Source organism: Pogona vitticeps, chromosome 5 (assembly GCF_051106095.1).
Source record: "Pogona vitticeps strain Pit_001003342236 chromosome 5, PviZW2.1, whole genome shotgun sequence".
NCBI classification, from domain to species: Eukaryota; Metazoa; Chordata; class Lepidosauria; order Squamata; family Agamidae; genus Pogona; species Pogona vitticeps.
The window spans coordinates 8,488,397-8,508,240 of record NC_135787.1 but is presented as its reverse complement, the minus strand read 5'-3'; the positions used below and the strand labels follow the sequence as shown (position 1 = coordinate 8,508,240).

The window sequence follows — 19,844 nt, the reverse complement described above, 5'->3', positions numbered from 1 at the left end:
TCGCATTACTAAATTACACTCCCTCTCCCTTTAAATTGGGTTTAGCATGGTTTGAATCATGGCTAAAAAAATGGTGAATACATGGCTTCTTTCTCATCCTGCCCCCCTGTAAACACACCACTTTTGTGCTTCTTGTTGATCCTGATGCTTGTTTATCTGGAGAGCTTGGCCACGACAGCAATTCAAATGCCACGTGACTATCACATGATTTGAAATTGAATCAAAAACCACTGCCACATATTCTGAGGCATCTGAATATTGTAACTGGGTTCACAGTTGTGCTTTTACATGTTACGTTACTTTTGAAATCTAACTTCACTATCCCTCATGACCCCAAAGAAATGAAGTAAAGGTAATGAGTAACATTATTTGAAACTCATCATTTCCACGCTCTGAATCAAAATAAGAAGGACAAATATTTATTTTATTTAAAAAATACATTTTTAGGTAGGTCTGTCTGCCAATGTTTTCTTCCATTTTAATGCTATGTATATCTATATGTGTATGTATATGCATATGTATATGCGTATGTATATGTATATTTATATGTATGTATGCATTAATTTATTTCTCAGGGCTTTGAATTTATTGACTATCATCTATGTTATTTGTATCAATATTCTTTTCTTGACCCAATCCTGTTGTTTGTAAAATAGGCACATGGATTGTGTCTTTCAGACCTCAACTAAACTGCAATTAAAACTGATGACCTGTAGAAGTTGGGATGAATGACATAACCCTCAATTACACAATGAACAAGGCTTTCTCTTTATTTTGAGATACGGCTTGGAAAATGTTAAGATTACTTCTTCCACTAAAATCATTACAGCCAAAAAATAGGAATGTGAGCCTTTATTAAGATCTTAATAGGAACTGGAGGCAGGGTGCTCATCAGCATTGATGACTTAGAGTGTTTGGTCTCCTCTTTCTCTTTGAGTTGCACCTAGATAAGAAAGCAAAAATGAGGTCTTACAGTGATGTAGGCAGAAGACATATTCATTAGCAAGTGAGAAACGCTTGTGCAGGAACAAACTCAAAGTGTTCACCATGTTCTCTCCCCTTCTCCTTGTCCTGTTTGATCATTTCCCCACTTTGGACGATGAATGAATAAATGGGATTTTCATTGAAAACATGGGTTAGGAGTGTGTCTGTAGCTGGGTGGTTGGTCAGGGTTGAGACAGTTTGCACTGGATCAGAGATAGGTAAAGGTTCCCCTTGACATTTAGTCCAGTCGTGTCCGACTCTCGGGCACGGTGCTCCTCCCTGTCTCCAAGCCGTAGAGCCAGCGTTTGTCCATAGACAGTTTCTGTGGTCACATGGCCATTGTGACTAGACACGGAACGCCATTACCTCTCCACCGAGGTGGTACCTATTTATCTACTCGCATTTTTACATGGTTTTGAACGGCTAGGTGGGCAGGAGCTGGGACAAGCAAAGGGAGCTCACTCCATTGCGTGGATTCGATCTTACGGCTACTGGTCTTCCGACCTTGCAGCACAGAGGCTTCTGCAGTTTAACCCACAACGCCACCACGTCCCTGGTGAGAGTATCAGAGATACTCTGTGACAAAAACAATGTATGTACCTACTTTGAAAACAGATCACTCAGCTGTCAGGTCAAGTGCAATAGTCACCTGAATACAGGTCTTTCAACTTTGGATGGGCAAGCATGCAGTGGGTGTCATGCTCTTAATTTCTGTAAGACCAAAGTTTTTGGAAAAGTTACCTTGTTGGGCTACAGGTCCTGTGCCTTTGTTGGGCTACAGGAGAGTAACTTTTCCAAGCTAGATGTATGATCTTCTCATCAATTTCACCCCAAATCATCCTCTTTTTGGCTCTTCTTTGGCTAAGCTGAACTGTGTACAGTATTTTTAAAAAACTATATTCACAATTCTATCTCTTGAACCCCTGGTGTAGAGCTAGCTTGCCTTTATATATGGAAGGTCAATACAGGCATCAGAGCTAATCCTCTCCCATGAATGTCTAACATTTGTGGAACTCTGAATGATAGTGAGAGCTTGGGAAAGTTAATCTGTGGACTAGAACTTCCAGATTCCCTTGACTAGCTTGGGGATTCTGGCATTTGTAGTCACCCCAAAATATTTTTCCCCAAACTTGGACAATTATCTCTCAAAATAGTTCAGGTTTTGCATGCCTGTGAGAATTATTTGAAACCCTCAAGGTTTTCTTCAGCCTTTGCTCCATCCACGCACAGATATCTCACTTTTTATGATGTCCCACCTACCTGAGCTTTAAACAATTGCATACAATCTCGTCACGATTAGTTCTTCACACAGACATCATGGGTACACAGGTGAACAATTTTATCTCTTACCTGAAAATAAAGGGAAACAGAGAAGGGTGATTTGAGTTGTGGCTTGCAAATCCTTGTTTTAGAGACCTGCATTTTAGGACCAAGGTATTCTGGCAATGTTATAGCTCCTCTCAAACAGACGTGTCCACCTTGATTTGCTTAGGGACATATATTTTGATCCTTTAAAGTCTGTCATAAATATTTCTGAAACTCAACAGCCAGACTGAATAATTCAGTTGAAATCAACGGAACTTAAATTGGTCACCCCTCCCAATTATATTGGGTTTCGATGGCTTCTTAAGCCTTTTACAGATGTTCCTTGCATGAAGAGACATATCATACACAACATGAGGATTTGGGAATATGCCACTGGCCCCTCCCCTTTGCTTTTGCTATGTTGACCCATCATTTGACATATTTGGTGTGGCAGTTGCAAAGAAAAACATGTATGTATGTATGTATGTATGTATGTATGTATGTATGTATGTATGTATGTATGTATGTATGTATGTATGTATGTATGTATGTATGTATGTATGTATGTATGTATGTATGTATGTATGTATGTATGTATGTATGTATGTATGTATGTATGTATGTATGTATGTATGTATGACTGTGTAGGCTTTCCATGCATCTTGCAATCCCAAGAAGTAAATGCTCGTGATCTTGTGGAAATGATGAATCTGCTTCAGATTTTAGCTTGAACGTTACAGGAGCTATCCATGCCACTGAATCCAACCTCCAATGTAGATTCAGAACCTTGGATAGCTCTCATAGAGTTCAGAATAAATCTAGAGTAGATTCAACACTCCTGAAACACTGGAATTAGGAACCTCCACTGTTTTTCCACCTGTGCATGGTTCCAGGAACCCAGGACCCTGAACGCTCTTTCCTTGAAGAGCCACATAGGAAAGGTTGTGCTTTACCTTCAACCCGCAATATCTTGGAGGCGCATTCGAAAGACAGCAAGTAGAGGCAAAAGTGGCCTTACGCTCAACCAGTGCAGAAATTTCATCTTCTGTAGCAGTAGTAAACAGTTTGTGATAATTCTCTCTGAGCCTGAAGGATGGTTAAGTACAGTTATGATGCTGCTAATTCTTATGACGGCAAACCAGAAATGGGAGAAGTCACTTTTTGGATTACAGCTCCCAGAATCCCCCAGTTAGCATAGCCTGAGGCACGATGGGAGTTATACCCACAACATAACCTTCCCGAGCTTCAAAACCAACCCCCCAAACCCATCAACTAACCAACCCACCACTTCACCCATCCTGACATGGAGAAGATAGTGAGGTCAGTTGGGTCAACAGAACGTGAACCTTTAAAGCCATTGTTGGAGAATAACTGACCATTTTGGTGTTTTTGGTGTGTGATGCTCACCAGCACAAGGAGGTGTGCCTACTGGTGAAAGATGGTGGGAGTTGGATTTGGAGGACTCCAGGTTGCCCATCCCTCCACCTTCTCTGGTGTTATTTGGCTTCTGCAAAAAGTAAAGGCTCTGTGTCTATGGAGTCTTTCCATGGGAGCAAGAACCCTGGAAAATCAGGATTGTTGTCTGCGGAGGGGATCCATAGATGCAAAGAGCCATCCTGTCTAGAATAAGCATTTTCTGTATAAGGAAAGTCACGACAGATGGGCAATGGAAGTTAATGGACTCCCCTTTGATCAACACACCAAGTAATGCCTGAATCAGGCTAAAGTCTCCAGGGAAATTTGAGGTCTAGTTATTTCTCTCCTCTTTTATAGTCAAAGTTATTCATGGAACAAAAAATTCATGTATTTGAAAAAAAGCAGCATATGATACAGAACAATGGTTGGAAGATCTCAAGAAACACAATCAAATGGACACCTTTGCATCCCCACTCACCTCTTCTTGAATTCAAGGAAAGGGTGTTCTGTATAATCCGCACAGAGTGCATTTCCTTTTGAGAGCAAATCGTGGAACTCGACTGTTCTCTCTTGCCTCTGGCATTGAGGGGAGGAAAAGGACAATTATGCAATGATGTTACCTATTTTTTCTAAAGAATAGTTTGCAATATAGTGGGCAACACAGTAGCTGTAGTTGGTGGTATACAAGGAAAGCAACGGACAGCTTTGGAATGCCCAGGGAGAACTAATTTTGAGATGACTGCTAATTAGCTAAGAGAGAGAGAAGGGAAGGTGCTGCTGGAATAAGAAGAGGAGAATGGGCTGGAGAGGATCAGGGAGGGGATGATGTTACAGTGAGAGCCATTGGAGCTGCTAGGCTTTTAGCTATGCTCACACCTGGGGCAAGAACCATCATGTCCCACCTGCAGCCGGTTCAGCATAGGCATGAGATCCTCATGGAAAAGGAACAGGAGGAGGTGGTGTCCCATCAAGAGGAAGAGGAAATTTCTGCTTTCAAAGAAAGGGAAAGGAAGGAAGGGCCAGGAAACATTGCTGTTCATTTTTTCTAACCCTTAGCAGTAGGTTCATCTCTAAATTTTGGTCCTTTCTCAGTTTTGGTGCCTTGGTGCTCCACCTTGGCAGAGACAGAGAAAAGCCCTGTTCAGGCATTCAAGAAAAGGGCCTGTGAGCAGAGGGCAGGGGCTTCCTCTGCCCTCCTCAGCTGATATGATGTGATGAGACAATGGCTGAAATCCTGAGTGTAGTCGGTTGCAACTGGAGCCAGGTCCATTGAATTCATGGGGATCTGGTGAGTCAACTCGTCCCTACGATCCATGAACTCCATGGGCCCGCCCTAGTTGGGACTTACTACGCTAAGCCATGGGATTGTAGCTCTTATGTGAGAGACAACGAGACAAAGTTTGTAGAACACCCTTTTTTACCTTTAGGGTAAAACAAGCGTGGACGTCAGGACTGCTGCAGCAGGCATTTACCATGTCATGGATTATATCATAATAAGTTGTGAGAATAGCTTCTGGAGCATGTGTAAAGGACTGAGCCAAGTGGTGGATATTCCTATGAGAGAGAGAGAGAGAGAGAGAGAGAGAGAGAGAGAGAGAGAGAGAGAGAGAGAGAGAGAGAGAGAGAGAGAGAGAGAGAGGAATCTGTGAGCCTTTTCCCATTTACATTGATGTCATGAGACAACCCAAATTCTGGCTTCCATTTTTAACCCCCATACAAGATAAAATGTTTCTAAGATAGCTTTCTTCCCCCATACAAGATTATAGGGGGAAGATGATTAATGAGCACATGAGCATCTTCTGCTCATCCTGCTAAGGATGGAGTAAGAATTAAAAGTGCCCAGAAATTGTTTCTATAAAATGGGGGTGATGTTGCAAATGACTAATAAGCACCCCAAATGGTGAAAAATGTCAACTTATACCCAGCTCATGTGTGGCCCCTCTGAACTCCGCATCATCATCATCATCATCATCATCATCATCATCATCATCATCATCATCATCATTATTATTGAAACAGCTCTCTTGTGTTCTGTAGAAGGGATTGGGTCAACTGTACTGTGTTTTAGGAGGTTGCCAACCACACCTGAGACCACCCCCCCCTTTCCAAATTGTTAATTTTTACGAAACACATGTTTGGCCACCTGAGTGCAAATGATGTTTTTTTCCAGCAATCCTTCCATTTTTCTGAGGAAAATATTTCAGAGTGGGAGGTCACAGGAGGGGGTCCAGCCTTCTCAACTCCAGCGATGGGCATGAATGGACCCCAGACCTATGGCCGTTGCCCACCAGGAAAGGAGGATGGCTCAGACCCACTTACTGGTAGATTTCTCGCTCTCTATCTTCACCACATAAGGCTTCCTCAGTTCCCTTTGTATCTTGAGAATCAGCCACTTGTTTCGCCCACGGAAGGAAATAAATGCATAAATATTTCGTCAGGTCATTTTTTTCGGAGCAGCAGTTTTGAATTCTTTCATCATGGGCTGAGAGCTTGTTGCAGATGTTGGAGGTGTGTGCCAGGACCTGGAGGAAGGAGAACAGAAGACTGGCAATGATTTTTAGGACAAATCTGAATCCAGAATGATTGCATCTGCAGAAGAATGCTTGTGTCCATCGGAGGCAACTCCTCAATTTCATCTGCAACAATATGAGGACAAAGGGATAAACGTTTTGCTCAAATCTAAAAATTTATACGTGGAATCTGTTTTCTTATAAAATCCACAATAGATATTGGTAAAAAATTCATTTCAGTTCCATTTTTAATTTTTTTTTAACTGAAGTTAGCCTAGAGTGGTCGAAATGACCAGATAGGTGGGGTATAAATAAATGAATAAATGAACAAACGAACGAACGAACGAATGAACGAACAAATGAATGAATGAATGAATGAATGAATGAATGAATGAATGAATGAATGAATGAATAAATTCCTTTTCATAACGAGCTTCCTGTTCCTGCCCCAGTGCTAACTGGGAGATCTCTTTCTGAACAGGACGCTAGGCCGAGTCGGGCTTTTCTAAACCTCGAAGCCTTCCAGTTTAGGCCTCATCTCTCAGGCGAGCCACATTTAGGTGTCTGTATGGTGCATGTGAATCAGGGAGAATTTCTTGAATATGAAATTAGGGAATCTGCAGTCCAAGAAATCTGAACATCTCGTCCCTCTTCTTCACTTCCATTTTCTACTTTGGGGGATCCACGTATTTGAATTCCGCTGCATAAAAAAACCCACATTCTGCATAGAGAAAACAACAAAGGCGAAGCTAGCACCGTTAACGTTCACTTTTATATGCAACGCAAGTGGTAACTTCCAGGAAGGGTTACTTTCCAAGCTGTACAAAGATGGAAAACGTGAGCCTGAGCCACACGGCTCAGTTTTTTTTTAGAAGGCCAACCACCACCATCACAAATGCCTGTTGTACTTGAATACCCACCCCTCTCTGGAGGCAGTCCTCCTCTAGCGAGTCACAGCACTTGGAGAGCAGCTCAGACGCACCTTCAGCGAGTGAGAGGACATCCTCGAAGGAACCATTGGGGCTTTTCTGAGTAAATGTTATTAAATAGCTGGAGGTGGGCATGAAAAACAAAGAAGATTAGCTTCCTTACTTGGCCTGGTTCTGCTAAACAGATGTTAGAGACAGCAGATGTTCTGGCCCTCCAGATGTTGCTGGACTACAGGTCCCATGATTCCTCACCATAAACTATACTGGATAGAGTTGATGGGTGTTGTGGTCCAGCCTTATCTAGTGAACCACATGTTACCCTCCCTTCTTACAGTTATCACAGCAGAATTGAGCATGCCATCTATTTATACAGCAGTTTCTTCCCTGAAGGCAAGATTACAATAATTTTTGTGGATTTTTCACGTTTGGAAACATTGTGTGTGTGTGTGTGTGTGTGTGTGTGTGTTTGGAAAGGTTGCTTATGTTTTGTGTAAAAAAACCATATTTTTGCAAACCTGCCCACACCATCGGATATGCAAAATCCAAGGTTCTCCCCACCCCCCTTGCAAAATGAAAGCTTTTTGGTGAAAGTACAAATTTGGTGGAGGACAGAAGTCTTTATGTATTTGTTCATTTTCCAATTCTGAAAAAAGTGCTGCTCTTTCCACTGTCAGGCAAGAGTGAAAAAAAAAATCTCACAACAATTTGATACGTTGTTTGATGGGGACTCAGCCTGTTTGATGGATTCCCTTAGCCTGCTTTAAGGGAATCCAGGCTGCCCTTTGCAAAGATGGCAGCTGCAGCTTCCCTCCCCTAAATGAAGCCACAGCTGCCATCTTTGCAAAGGGCAGCCAGTCTCCCTTTTTACATGTGTGGCTCTGAGGCCTGATGGAGACCTGGCAGCAGAGATTAAGGTAAGGGGTTGCCAGTGGGAGTGGGGTGGCATGGGGCCTAAATTAGGGAAGGGAAGGGGTGGGGTAGGCTGTGGTATTGGGTGGCTGTGTGTGTGTGTGTTGCTGCCTTTCTGCTGCTGATCAGCTGATTGGCGGCCAATAGGCAGAATGGGTTTCTGTGCCATGTGGTGAACTCTCCTGGGGGGACCCAATTTGTGGGTGAATAACTTAGATGTTTGATATCCAATCTTCACCAACGTTGGCAGGCATGTTGGAGAAAGACATAGGAAGCCCTGTTGAGATTCTGGAGGCTCCAAGTACTGGGGGGGAAGCTTTCCTGGGGGGTCCTCTCTGTGACTACATAACTCGGGGATCCGTGATCCAATATTCACCAAACTTCCAGGAGTTGTAGAAAAGTGTCTGTGGAAGCGTCCCTGCATATTTGTTCCCTTTGGGTTGTTGGGGGCCAGTGTTATAGCCATTTAAAGCACAGATAAATTGATAGATCATTGATTCATTCAAGAATATTCGTATATTTGTATCTGCTGATCCGTTAACCTTGACGAATAATGGATCAAAACAAATCATCATTTTTTGATTTATGCCCATCTCTAATAAGAACACATAGAGATTCATTTTGTTCCTCTTCATACACAATTTAGAAGAGGGGGGTTGAGGCAAATGCAGTCTGTCAGGGCCCCCTGGATCTAACCCAACTCACTGGACCCCTGTAGAGAGATGCTTCCACCTTTCCCAGTGGGCGGTCCACCTCTTCCATGGGCCTTCCAGTGGACTATCAGGAGACCTCAGTTCTGGGGCAGCCTGAAGGCAAAGTCACTCAGTGGTGGTCCCTGGGAGGGCAGGGACAGATGGAGGAACAGTGGGGTGGGAAGGAGGGGCATGGATCGCCAGGAGGAGAAGGAGACAAAGGAGGAGGAAGAGGGGGACTGGTTGGAGGCAGTGGAGAGTGGTTGGCTGTCTTTTGGGTCTTGGAGGGGGGGAAAGGAGCCCTTTGCTCTCTGTGGTCTGGTATGTGGACCACCTTTGCTCAATGCTTGGACCTTGTGAGCTTTGTTAGCAAAATGAACTTTGCTGCTTCCAGTAAACAGCCTGTTGAGTCAATGGATCCCAAGACACAGGGATATATTCCAGCCACCTCTGTACTTCCAAGGGGGTAATGGGACTCCAATCCCAATTATCCCTGTAAGGAAAGTCCAATTGCACACTTCAAAAATTTCTTTAGGAAAGAACTATTCTGCTGCCACCAAAGTGCACTTAAAAAAAAAGAGAGAGGAAAGAGCCTGGTGGGGAAAAAAGGACTTCCAAACACATTTACCCGGGAGAAAGTCCTTTAGAATTAGGGTTCCTTAGCTCTGGCACATTTTGGGGAATAGTAATTTAAAAGCATCCCTTGACATGTGGCAGTAAAATAGGATTCTGTGCTGTGATTATTCGAGCCCAAAGAGATCTCCCTCTTAACTATTGCTATCTCTGGGTCAGAGGCCAAGGTGGTGGTTCTGAAGGACACACAAGGATTTACCTGAGGGTTGTTTTTTCTTTCCCAAACAACTCATACCGGGAACACGCTTTGTGGGACAGATGGACAAGGCCCTGGAGAGGCTTCCGCTCCAATCTCTGCAAAATGAAATGGGAATGAAAGGGAAGAGATTAAACCAGTTGCAGGAATACTTTCGTACGGCCCACAACCATCCCCCACTTTAGCCTGCCAGCTTCTTTTTGGCCTCACCTCCGGTCAAGGATTACAAATGAGGAATTTCCCATTCTCCCTCCCAGCAGGGATGCGAAGATTCAATTTTGTTTCACCTTGGCAGGTGAGGACGAGAACCAGCATGTTCTTCTCCCTACCTGCAAGGGCTGGCTGAGATTTCCTGTGGCTCTCAATTGGCCCTCGCGGTGGCAAAGAGTACATTTTTGCACAAAGCTGGACAAATCGGTCGCACGAAACAGGGAGAAGTCCTCCTCCATTCTCGAGGCAGGACCTTCCCACACAGTGTGTGTGTGTGTGTGTGTGTGTGTGTGTGTCTGTCTGTCTGTCTCTGTCTGTCTGTCTGTATCTGTGTGTCTCTGTGTCTCTCTCTCTCTCTCTCTGTGAGTGAATTGCAGAATGCGTGACACTGGAACACCATGCCAGCACTGGAGTAACGTCATCCACGGCTGGCATTTGTACCCCCATCACTCTGGCTTGAATGTCGTTCGGCCTCCATATTGATTGATTGATTGACTGATTGATTGGATTTTTACCTCTAGACCATGTCTACTCGGATTTAGACTCCTTCCCTCACCTTGGGTAAATCTCTTGGTTCATATTTAGCAGCAGTAGCAGCTCCAAGCAAATCTGAGAGGGCCCATTAAGGAGAGTTTTCTATAGCTAAGAAACTACAGTTGGTTGGTTTTATTCTCAGTATACATGATGGTATGACACCTGGTTGAGTGGAGGCCTTCCAAATGGCCCTACTGGCCACTCCTCTCTGTAGGACCTGAACATTGCCGCTAGCTTGGCAGGGACACAGAAATCCACTCCGTGCTTTAACCACCTGCAGGTAGTAATTTGCAGGGTTTTTTTGCCCAGTTTAGCAGATGGAAAGTTGAGTTTGCATCTAGAGTTTACATTTCTTGTTTGAAGCCACAGAGCTGAGTGGTCCCAAATATGTCTTACTTCTCCACATTTGACTTGCCTTTGATCTTGTCTTCGCTCCTCTGCTTTGGGCTGCCATTAAGCTGAGTTACAATTCCCTTTTTGCTTTTTTTGGGGGGAGGGAAACACAGCCAAGAACATGAGAGGCATTTTTGTGTGGAGAAGAACGGAAGGCACTGACCTCTTTCAGGAAGCAGACGGTGGGTTGCGGATGGACACAGCAAGTCCCAACCATGGACAGATAAGTTGTTGCAGAGGCCAGCAACAGCGGCATTGGGGTATGGCTATGGTCGGTGGAGTATTCATACAGGAACCTAGACAGTGGAACACAGAAGAGACCTTAAGAAGGTGCCGTGCGATGAGTTCAACCCAGAAAGTCAACTTAAAGTAAGAATTGTCTGCAAAACAGACTTGGGGTTTTTTATCGCCAATGTACACGGATGAGACTTCCAGATGAGATGTTCATTTTTTTTAGGTGTCCCGCCTCATGGATTTTTCCCCATAGTGGGGAGAGAATTCTAGTCATCATAGTCTTTCATTGAAAAAAAAATCCTGTTCTTGTACTTGTATTTTCTCATGTTTGTCCCACATGATCCCAAAGGTGATCTTGTTTCTTACAGAACCTCATGCAGTGCTTCCCACCCTTTGGTGCCCAAGTGGTTCCTGGGCTTAAAACTCTCAGAAGCCTTTAGCACGAGCCTTCACCACGAGCTGTGCGGGCCAGGATTTTTGGGGGTGGTAGTCCAAGAACATCTGGGGACCCAAGACTGGGAAGCACTCCTCTAACACAAAACAGGTTGCATCTTAACACATGAGTCTCCCCAGGGTTTTAATATCTTTGGGGGAGGCTGTTTTTTTAATCCCAATACAGTGGTACCTCGCTAGACAGTTACCCCGCATGACAGTTTTTTCGCTAGACATTGACTTTTTGCGAGCGCTATAGCGATTCGCAAAACAGTGATTCCTATGGGGGAATTTCGCTGGACAATGTTTGGTCCCTGCAAACCGATTTTTGCTAGACGACGATTTTGACAGCTCCCTCCGCACTCGCAAAACAGGTGTTTTCGGGACCTAAGCTTCGCAAGACAGCTATTTAAACAGCTGATCAGCGGTTCGCAAAGCAGCTTTCCTATGGCTGATCTTCGCTAGACAACGATTCTTCCCCACTGGAACACATTAAACAGATTTCAATGCATTCCAGTGGGAAAATGCTTTTCGCTAGATGATGATTTCGCTAAACAGTGATTTCAGTGGAACCAATTATCATCGTCTAGCGAGGCACCACTGTACCTTGATAGGTGGTGAGGACACAAGAGAGGACCTTTTTAAAGTGGCTGCTCTCAGGCAAGGAAGATTTTATAGATCTCCATTCCAGTTTTCTTCAGAAAGTACAGGCTTTGGGCTGCTAAACAGGCAGCTGAACAAATGGCTTTTAAAGCATAATGCGGTGTTTCTTCCTTTTAGCTTTTTATGATATACTTTGAATTGTTTTAAAATATTTTAATTTACTAATTAAATGGGTTCCAAGGCCTGTCATGGAAGCAGAAAAACATGGGTTATAGCAAATGCTATTTATATAGTGAATGGTATACATAGCATGGTCTCTTGTGCCCTCTAGTGGCCTGTTCTGATAACTTCATCTTTGGAAATACATGTTCTCAGGATTTTTCTTTTAATGTTTTTAATATTTTCAGACTATGGATAAGTGAATAAGCGGATACTGATCCCATGGATAAGGGAGTCTTACTGTATTGTAATCTCAGGTTTTAGCCATGCATATTTATTAACCATTTTGTAAGACATTGTGGGCCCTTATATTGGAATAAAGCGAAATGAAATAAATTCTTGTTTTTTAAAAAACGCATTGTAACAGTTGAAAAGTACAGCAAAATGTTGGTTTGGAATGTGAGTCTTCAGTAGAGATGGGGACGAAGCGCGTCTTGCTTCATGGGTCATCAGACTTGACAACCCATGAACCAGGAATTGCTCCCCCAGTAACTTGAGGAAGAAAAAAAAATCGCCCTGACAGTTTTGGGTGAGAAGGGGTTAACTGGTGGAAAAAGCCGTCAGCTTCTGGAATTTTCCTTTGCTCTTTGTCCCTTTGTGATAAATCAATTCGTCATTTGTCAGTTGTTTGGTTGGTTTTTTCAGGTTTTTTGCTTTCCCTCAAGAGGAGGGAAAGCTGGGATCAAAACGATCCTGTAGCACTTTGCTCCCTGCTTTCCCCCTCTACCTGCTAAGCCTCCTGTGGAGGGCTTAGCAAATGGAGGGGGAAAACAGGGATCAAAGCATTGCAGGATTGCTTTGATCCCTGCTTTCCCCCCTCCACTTGCTAAGCAAGCCGCCCAAAGGGAAAAATCCCTCTGAGCAAAAGCTGATCCACAGAAGCATAAGCAGATAGGGAACAAAGGGACAAATATTAAAAGGGTTATATTTGTTGCTTCATATTCGTTGGGGTCTCTGGACCCCAAGAGTACAAAGCAACGAATATCTGACAAATCGGGGATATTTAACAAATATCCTGGTTCATTTTCATATTCATTCCCATGTCTAGTCTTCAATTAATGGGACACTGGAAGTGAGCACCTCGTTCTATAACTTACCTATCTGCAAAGCCTCTGGGGTCCTTCTTGAAGGCTTCACACAGCTCATCGTTCTGGGGCTCAACGTATGAGAAGAACTCCTTGGGTGGGTGTTTTAAGGCTGCCAGGCAGAGCTTCCGAGCCAAGCCTTCCTCAGTACAACAAGCAGCCGTCCCCGGATGCTTTGGGAAAACAGCATTTGGATCGCAGGACTTGACTGAGAGGGCTGAAGACTGGAGATGATGGGCAGGAGAGAGACAGGAACAGCAGGAGGAGGGAGGGAAAGGCAGGGGGAGGTGGTTAATGTTTTCATCGTGATTTCACTGTCCCAGGGAGAATGGTTCAAGACTTTTTGCTGCTGAAGTGAACGACACAATGACGATCCTTAAAATCTGCCACTCCGAAGCTGCCTCTGCCAGGTGAAACATACCTCCAAGTTTGCAAACAAGTTTAAGGGATTCAAGTAATACTGTGCTATTACTCGTGCATATTTGTTTTCTCAGTCATCAGTAAATGCACCATCACGTCCCTAGCACATGGTACTAAGTGTTTTGTTGCTTCTGAAAATGGACTATATATTTAGTCTTCCTAAACAAGGGCTCTCTTTGCCCAATCTCTGTGTCATGAAGGTGCCCACACCTCTTTGAAAACTCTCTAATGTGCAGGTGATACATTATATCACCCGCTAACTACCATTCACATTTGTCGAAAAGCAGCCCTGACGGTTTTGGGTGAGAAGGGGTTAACGGATGGAAAAAGCTATCAGCTTCTGGAATTTTCCTTTGTGAATGGTAGCGAGCAGAAGAGGGTATCCAGTAGACCATCTTGGCTGCTGCCATGGGTGTTGTCAACATTCAGGCTGCCCTTTGCTGTGTAAAGCTTGGCATCCTTTTTTCCTGCTGGCAACGCGGGCACAATATTGTGCAGCAATATTGGGCCGTTTCCTGGCATTTTTAATGATGAAGCACAACATCCAACATTCATAAAACGGAAGGTTTTTTTTAAATGAATTGAATTAATTTTGCACAGAAAGGTTTTGTGCAAATCGCAAAGGCCTTAAGGGAACTGCTTGTCTTGATTTTCTGCTGGCTATTAAGGGTGTGACAATTTTTTCATTGAGTTGAGGAGGAAGATGATTAAATAGATGAGTAGAAGGAATACAATGGGTATGCTTCACATCCTACACACATATGTGTTTGTTTACATATATGTGTGCAGGAATTCGAGCTGGTTTCCTTAATGAGACAAATAACAGTTTCCAGGAAGGAATCATAGCCAAGAAGCAAACAAGAGGGTTACCTAATTAAACATGGCTGGCTGTAGAATTTGGAAGGTCGTGGCATAGGCCAAGCATCATCTAAAGGCTCTTTTCCTTTGGGGCTAAATGGGCTTCTCAGCAGTGGAAAACTGGTTTAGCTGTGGCTCTCTCAGCATCATTAGACAACTGGATTTAGCCAACATTTAAATTTCCCACAAGGCCCGACACCGCATTGCTCTGAGGCATTGTGGCAAATCTGAAGCACAGAGGCATATTTTTTTAAAGTTCCCCGTATAATAATAATAATAATAATAATAATAATAATAATAATAATAATAATAATAATAATAATAATAATAATAATAATAATGATGATGATGATGATGATGATGATGATGATGATGATGATGATGATGATGATGATGATGATAATAATAATAATAATAATAATAATAATAATAATAATAATAATAATAATAATAATAATAATAATAATAATAATAATAATAATAATCCATTAATTTCATAATGACATCATTAAGCTAAGAAAGACAGGAGCCGAATAGAATGAAAGAGCCTTACAGAAACGTACCTCGGTGGTATAGCAATCAGGGTCTGCTCCTTCCACACAGCATTTTTCTGCAAGGGCTACGATCTCAGTCACAATGTTGGTGACTTCCTCGTAGGTGGCATTGGAATATTTTTTGCTGTTTAAGGCAATTGCTCTGCGTAGAAAAAAAGGAGGGAGTCATTATAATCTCTGAAGAGGATTCATAATCTAATTCTTCCCCCCCCCCCAAAATAAGTAGGTTTAATGTAACCTTGAAAAATCTCTTTACATTTTTTTTTAAAAAAGAAACACCAGATTGAGGTCAAAAATAAGAATAAACATTAGAGATGGGGGTATTCGTATACGAAGATCCTTGCACAGGTGGCATTAACGAGGGTCCAGCCCTATGGAGCCAGATGGTCTACTCACCGATTCACAGTGGATGTGGATGGCACAATTCTACAAATGGTTCTGCAGTGCACGATCTGCTCACTACTCTTGGAGGCAGGAGGACAAGCCTCACTGCAAGGTCGAAGAGTGGCGAGCGGATTGTGCGCTGCGGCACCATTCATAGAATTGTGATGTATGTGTCCATGGCAGATCGGTGAGTGGACCGTCCAACCCCATGGGGCTGGACCCTTGTTAACGCCACCTGTGTGTGGGGTATTCATATTCCTATACAAATACCCCCATCTTCTTAGCTTAGGAGTAGAGATGAGCATGGACGGCAAAACTTGTGGTTTGTTGTCCATGGCTAACCATGAACCACAAACCACCCTGACAAATGAACCACTGTGGGATCATGCTCAGAGACACTGACAAGCTCTTGGTAGGGAAGCCGGGTCTGTTGCCTATGACGATGCCACCCAAGGCGGAGGTGGCAGGAGCAGATAGTTGGAAGCGACGAGGGCAGTGTGAAGAGGGCAGGCGGGGATCCCCCTTTGCTGAAGCAAATGAAATGCCCAAGGCAGAAAAGGTCGGTGTCTCTTTTTTGCTTCGGCAAAACAGGATCCTCGAACTGGGTAGTGAGACCAGCCGTGAATCAACCCAGTTCGTTGGGGTACTCGGTTCGTGGTTCATTTTGTGCTCTAATTAAGAGTCACAGGCTCCACTTTAAACAGAACTTGTTTCTAATAATAACATGATGGTAGCATCTTTCCTATTTGTTTAAAGGTTTACATCAGTTAAAGATCCAGTTAGAAACTTGTGTATGTTTTGGAGATGACGACTGAAATTCTTTTATGAAAGATATGAAAGCAAATTCGTATTTTTAAGGAACGAAAAAAAAAACCCAAGAGTTTTCATGGAAGGGTTTTAATAGTCTGAAATGATTCGGAGAACTTGCTATCCCTTTAAAGGAAAAGTTGGCAATTTAAAAAGGGATGAAAAGCAGTAATACAAAGACCCAAGATTCGAATTATCTGGTAACATAATCCCAGGAGCATAGGTAAAGGTAAAGGTAAAGGTTCCCCTTGACAATTTTTGTCCAGTCGTGTTCGACTCTAGGGGGCGGTGCTCATCCCCGTTTCCAAGCCATAGAGCCAGCGTTTTGTCCGAAGACAATCTTTCCGTGGTCACATGGCCAGTGTGATTTAGACACGGAACGCTGTTACCTTCCCACCGAGGTGGTCCCTATTTATCTACTCGCATTTTTACATGCTTTCGAACTACTAGGATGGCGGGAGCTGGGACAAGCGACAGGCGCTCACTCCGTCAGGTGGATTCGATCTTATGACTGCTTGGTCTTCTGACCCTGCAGCACAGGCTTCTGCGGTTTAGCCCACAGTGCCATCACGTCCCTTCCCAGGAGCACAGTGGAGCCCAAATTTACAAGGTGAGAGTGTGATGAGCGAAGAGTACGATTTCTTGTCCTCCTTCAACTTCTCTGGTCCTTCTGAGGTGAGCTTCAGTTCTCAGAAGACTTGGACAACAATAGATTTTGTTCGGCTAGCAATGTACTGTTATTGTAAAACAAAGTAGTTTTGGGGTGATTTGGCTTCCAGTGGAGAATGAAGCTTTACAAAACCTTCTCTTGGTACTTGTTGCAGAAAGGGATCAATATCATTGCCTGGTTTTTGGACTTCATACGGGGCCACAGCTAAGGAACAATCTTCAGAGGATCTGAGGCTCTAGTTTCCCACCACCAGGACCCAGCAGGGATTGATGTACGAAAAAAAAAATCCCAAATGTTTCTACAAACCTGCTTCCAATTTCCTTTTTGTGTCTTTTGAGTTGGGGGCTTTACTCTAAACCACTGCTCCTGGTGAATTCCAGGAGTGAAAACTGACTATTTCTGGGGGTGGGGTGGGGAGACAGAATGTATTTTTATTGAGAGATATTCAGGGGCCACAAAGACTGTCTGGAAGGCTGTCAGGGTTGGAGTTTTTGCAAGCTTGCATGCTGCCTGCGGTAGGTATGGCTGGAAGGGACATTTCTGAGCTGGCGTGATTGCCAATCTATCCAGCACTTACCAATAGTGCCTTTGAATTCAAAGAGAGCCCTGCCCCTCCATTCCATCCTGTTTCCTTCTGTTTCACCTGTTGCAGTACGTTTATTTGTTTGTTTAGTTTGCTGTTTGCTGTTCCCAACTCTAAATACTGAAATGTTTAATTCTTTCTCCTACTAAAGTCTCAGAGTGAGTGACTGAGACAGTAAGTGCCAGCTAATGAGAAAGGGGTGGACTATATGGGGAACTTGAAGCTGTTCTCTTCTGTTAATCTTTGAACTTCTGCTGTGCATCACAAGGGGAATTTTACCAAAAAGTCAAAAATCTGCAGTAGTAGGTGGTTTTAACGCCACACTTTCCCCATTCTTACTGTAGAAACTACTGTGATGAGTACATTTCCTTCAAAGTTTATCCCTCCACCACTCCACAAGTACATAATGATTTATATTCTTTCCATACTCCATTACCCTCACTAGCAGCCATTTAAAGCCTAATAGATTCTAGATTCTGTCACATTGCATTTGTAAGGCCTCATTTCCACTTTAGAAGATGATGTTCTGCCACATTATACTCTGGATCTCTGACTCACCAGCCTCCACCAGCCCTAATCCAGCAGTTTCTGCTCAGGATCCGACTCTGTCAGGCCTTCCTGTTAGTATTTTTGAAACTAAAACAGGAGCACCTTTGCCCAGAAATAATAAGTGATAGTATATATCTCCTGTACTAGTCAATAGTCCATGTTTTGGCTGTTGCACAGAATGCCAGCAAAGCTGAACATGTGGGAAAGCTTCAAAATACATACACGGTATGGAACTTGTCTTTTCCCATGAGGTTGAATTCTTGACAAACTTTTTCTCTGAAGTAATCTTTTCCTGAAAAAGCAGACAGGAGGAAGGGTTATTAATCCAATTGCATGGCTGTCACATGTGTGGTCTAAAATCCTTGTTACGTTTTGAACAGTGAGAAAGCTAAAAGAATATATTTTTGGATGATCTTTTGTGCAAAACCGAAACCAAATAAATATCCCTCTTCCCCCAATGCTGGGCTTCAATGAACCACAGATACTTCCAATGCTTTGAACTCTTTTCTGGTTCCAGCAAAACTAGGACTTTTCAGGTCAGTGTCTAACACCTGATGAGATCGATGGCACTCTCTTCAATGTCTTCCCCACCACATCTTAAGACAGCATACAGCTGTGCTGCTCCTACATTCCTGTGATGTTGGAAAACATGAAAGTACCTCCAGACTTTCAGTGGGTCTCTATAATTAGACAGAATGATGTCTGTTTGCGTCTACCCTGCACATCTTTCTTGGTTGAGATGAGCTGTCTTCACACTACGGGACAGCCTTTCAAGAATATCTGGCTAGTTTAAGAATTCTTGTCTCTGGAACAAGTGTGAGCAGCTTTGAAATGGGGCTGGCATGCCTTCTTATGGTATGACAGGACTGGTGATTTTAAACAATTTAGCAACCATATATTAAGGAAGGCACTTCTGTCGATGTGGAATAAAGTGAAAAACCAAAGGTATATCAAAGTATCGCATTGGGGGACACCAATTGAAGCATTTGCTCTACCATATCTGAGAGAAAACAAGAAAATAATAAGACATGGTGAGGTTTTAAATCTTGATGGTTCTATCAAAACTCAACAGGCATTAGTAGATCAAGGCATCGAAATGGATTGGTGGGCGCGATCGCAATTATTATCAAGGCTTGCTAAAGATAATCAACAGGGCTTTTACTTAGAAAATATCCCCTTTTGACAGAATTCTTCTCGAATCAGAGGGGAAATATATTAAGTTATTATATCATTTTCTGTTAGATTTTGAAACACAAGAGGAAGTGGTAAAGATGTATATGATTAAATGGGCACAGAATGCAGGACATAATGAACTGGATCAATGGGAACGAATTTGGAAAACAAATATAAAATTCACTAAATCTGTTGTATTTAAAGAGAATATATACAGAATGTTCTACGGATGGTACATGACCCCCCACAACACTGGCTAAAATAAGCACCCAGATTTCAAATCTATGTTGGAAATGTAAACAGTAAGAAGGAACATTTTATCACATGTGGTGGATATGCGAAGATACCCAAAGATACTGGAGTAAAGTGAATCAGATGCTACAAGAGATATTAGAAACTTCAATACCGATGGTACCAGAACTGTTCCTATTAAATATCTTGCCAGATACACAAGACTCAGAAAAAAAATCATATTTAACTATTCATATTATAACAGCAGCAAGAATAGTTTTTGCGAAACACTGGAAAGAACCTAGAACACTGCAAATAAATGAAGTGATAG

General features: G+C 43.0%; 1 protein-coding gene across 1 annotated transcript in view; it reads right to left on the bottom strand.

The window, feature by feature from the left end:
• Positions 1–744: 744 nt before the first annotated feature.
• GC (GC vitamin D binding protein) overlaps positions 745–19,844 on the bottom strand; it is a 31,665-nt gene continuing 12,565 nt past the window's right edge. Inside the window, exons 2-13 of the mRNA XM_073002091.2 lie at positions 18,332–18,401; positions 15,126–15,258; positions 13,297–13,508; positions 10,875–11,007; positions 9,578–9,672; positions 7,136–7,265; positions 6,025–6,227; positions 5,127–5,259; positions 4,184–4,281; positions 3,243–3,375; positions 2,245–2,334; positions 745–943 (exon numbers count right to left, since the gene is read on the bottom strand). Coding sequence (XP_072858192.2) covers positions 2,281–2,334; positions 3,243–3,375; positions 4,184–4,281; positions 5,127–5,259; positions 6,025–6,227; positions 7,136–7,265; positions 9,578–9,672; positions 10,875–11,007; positions 13,297–13,508; positions 15,126–15,258; positions 18,332–18,401 — 1,394 coding nt within the window. The 3' untranslated portion in view covers positions 745–943; positions 2,245–2,280. The remainder of the gene's footprint in view (positions 944–2,244; positions 2,335–3,242; positions 3,376–4,183; positions 4,282–5,126; positions 5,260–6,024; positions 6,228–7,135; positions 7,266–9,577; positions 9,673–10,874; positions 11,008–13,296; positions 13,509–15,125; positions 15,259–18,331; positions 18,402–19,844) is intronic.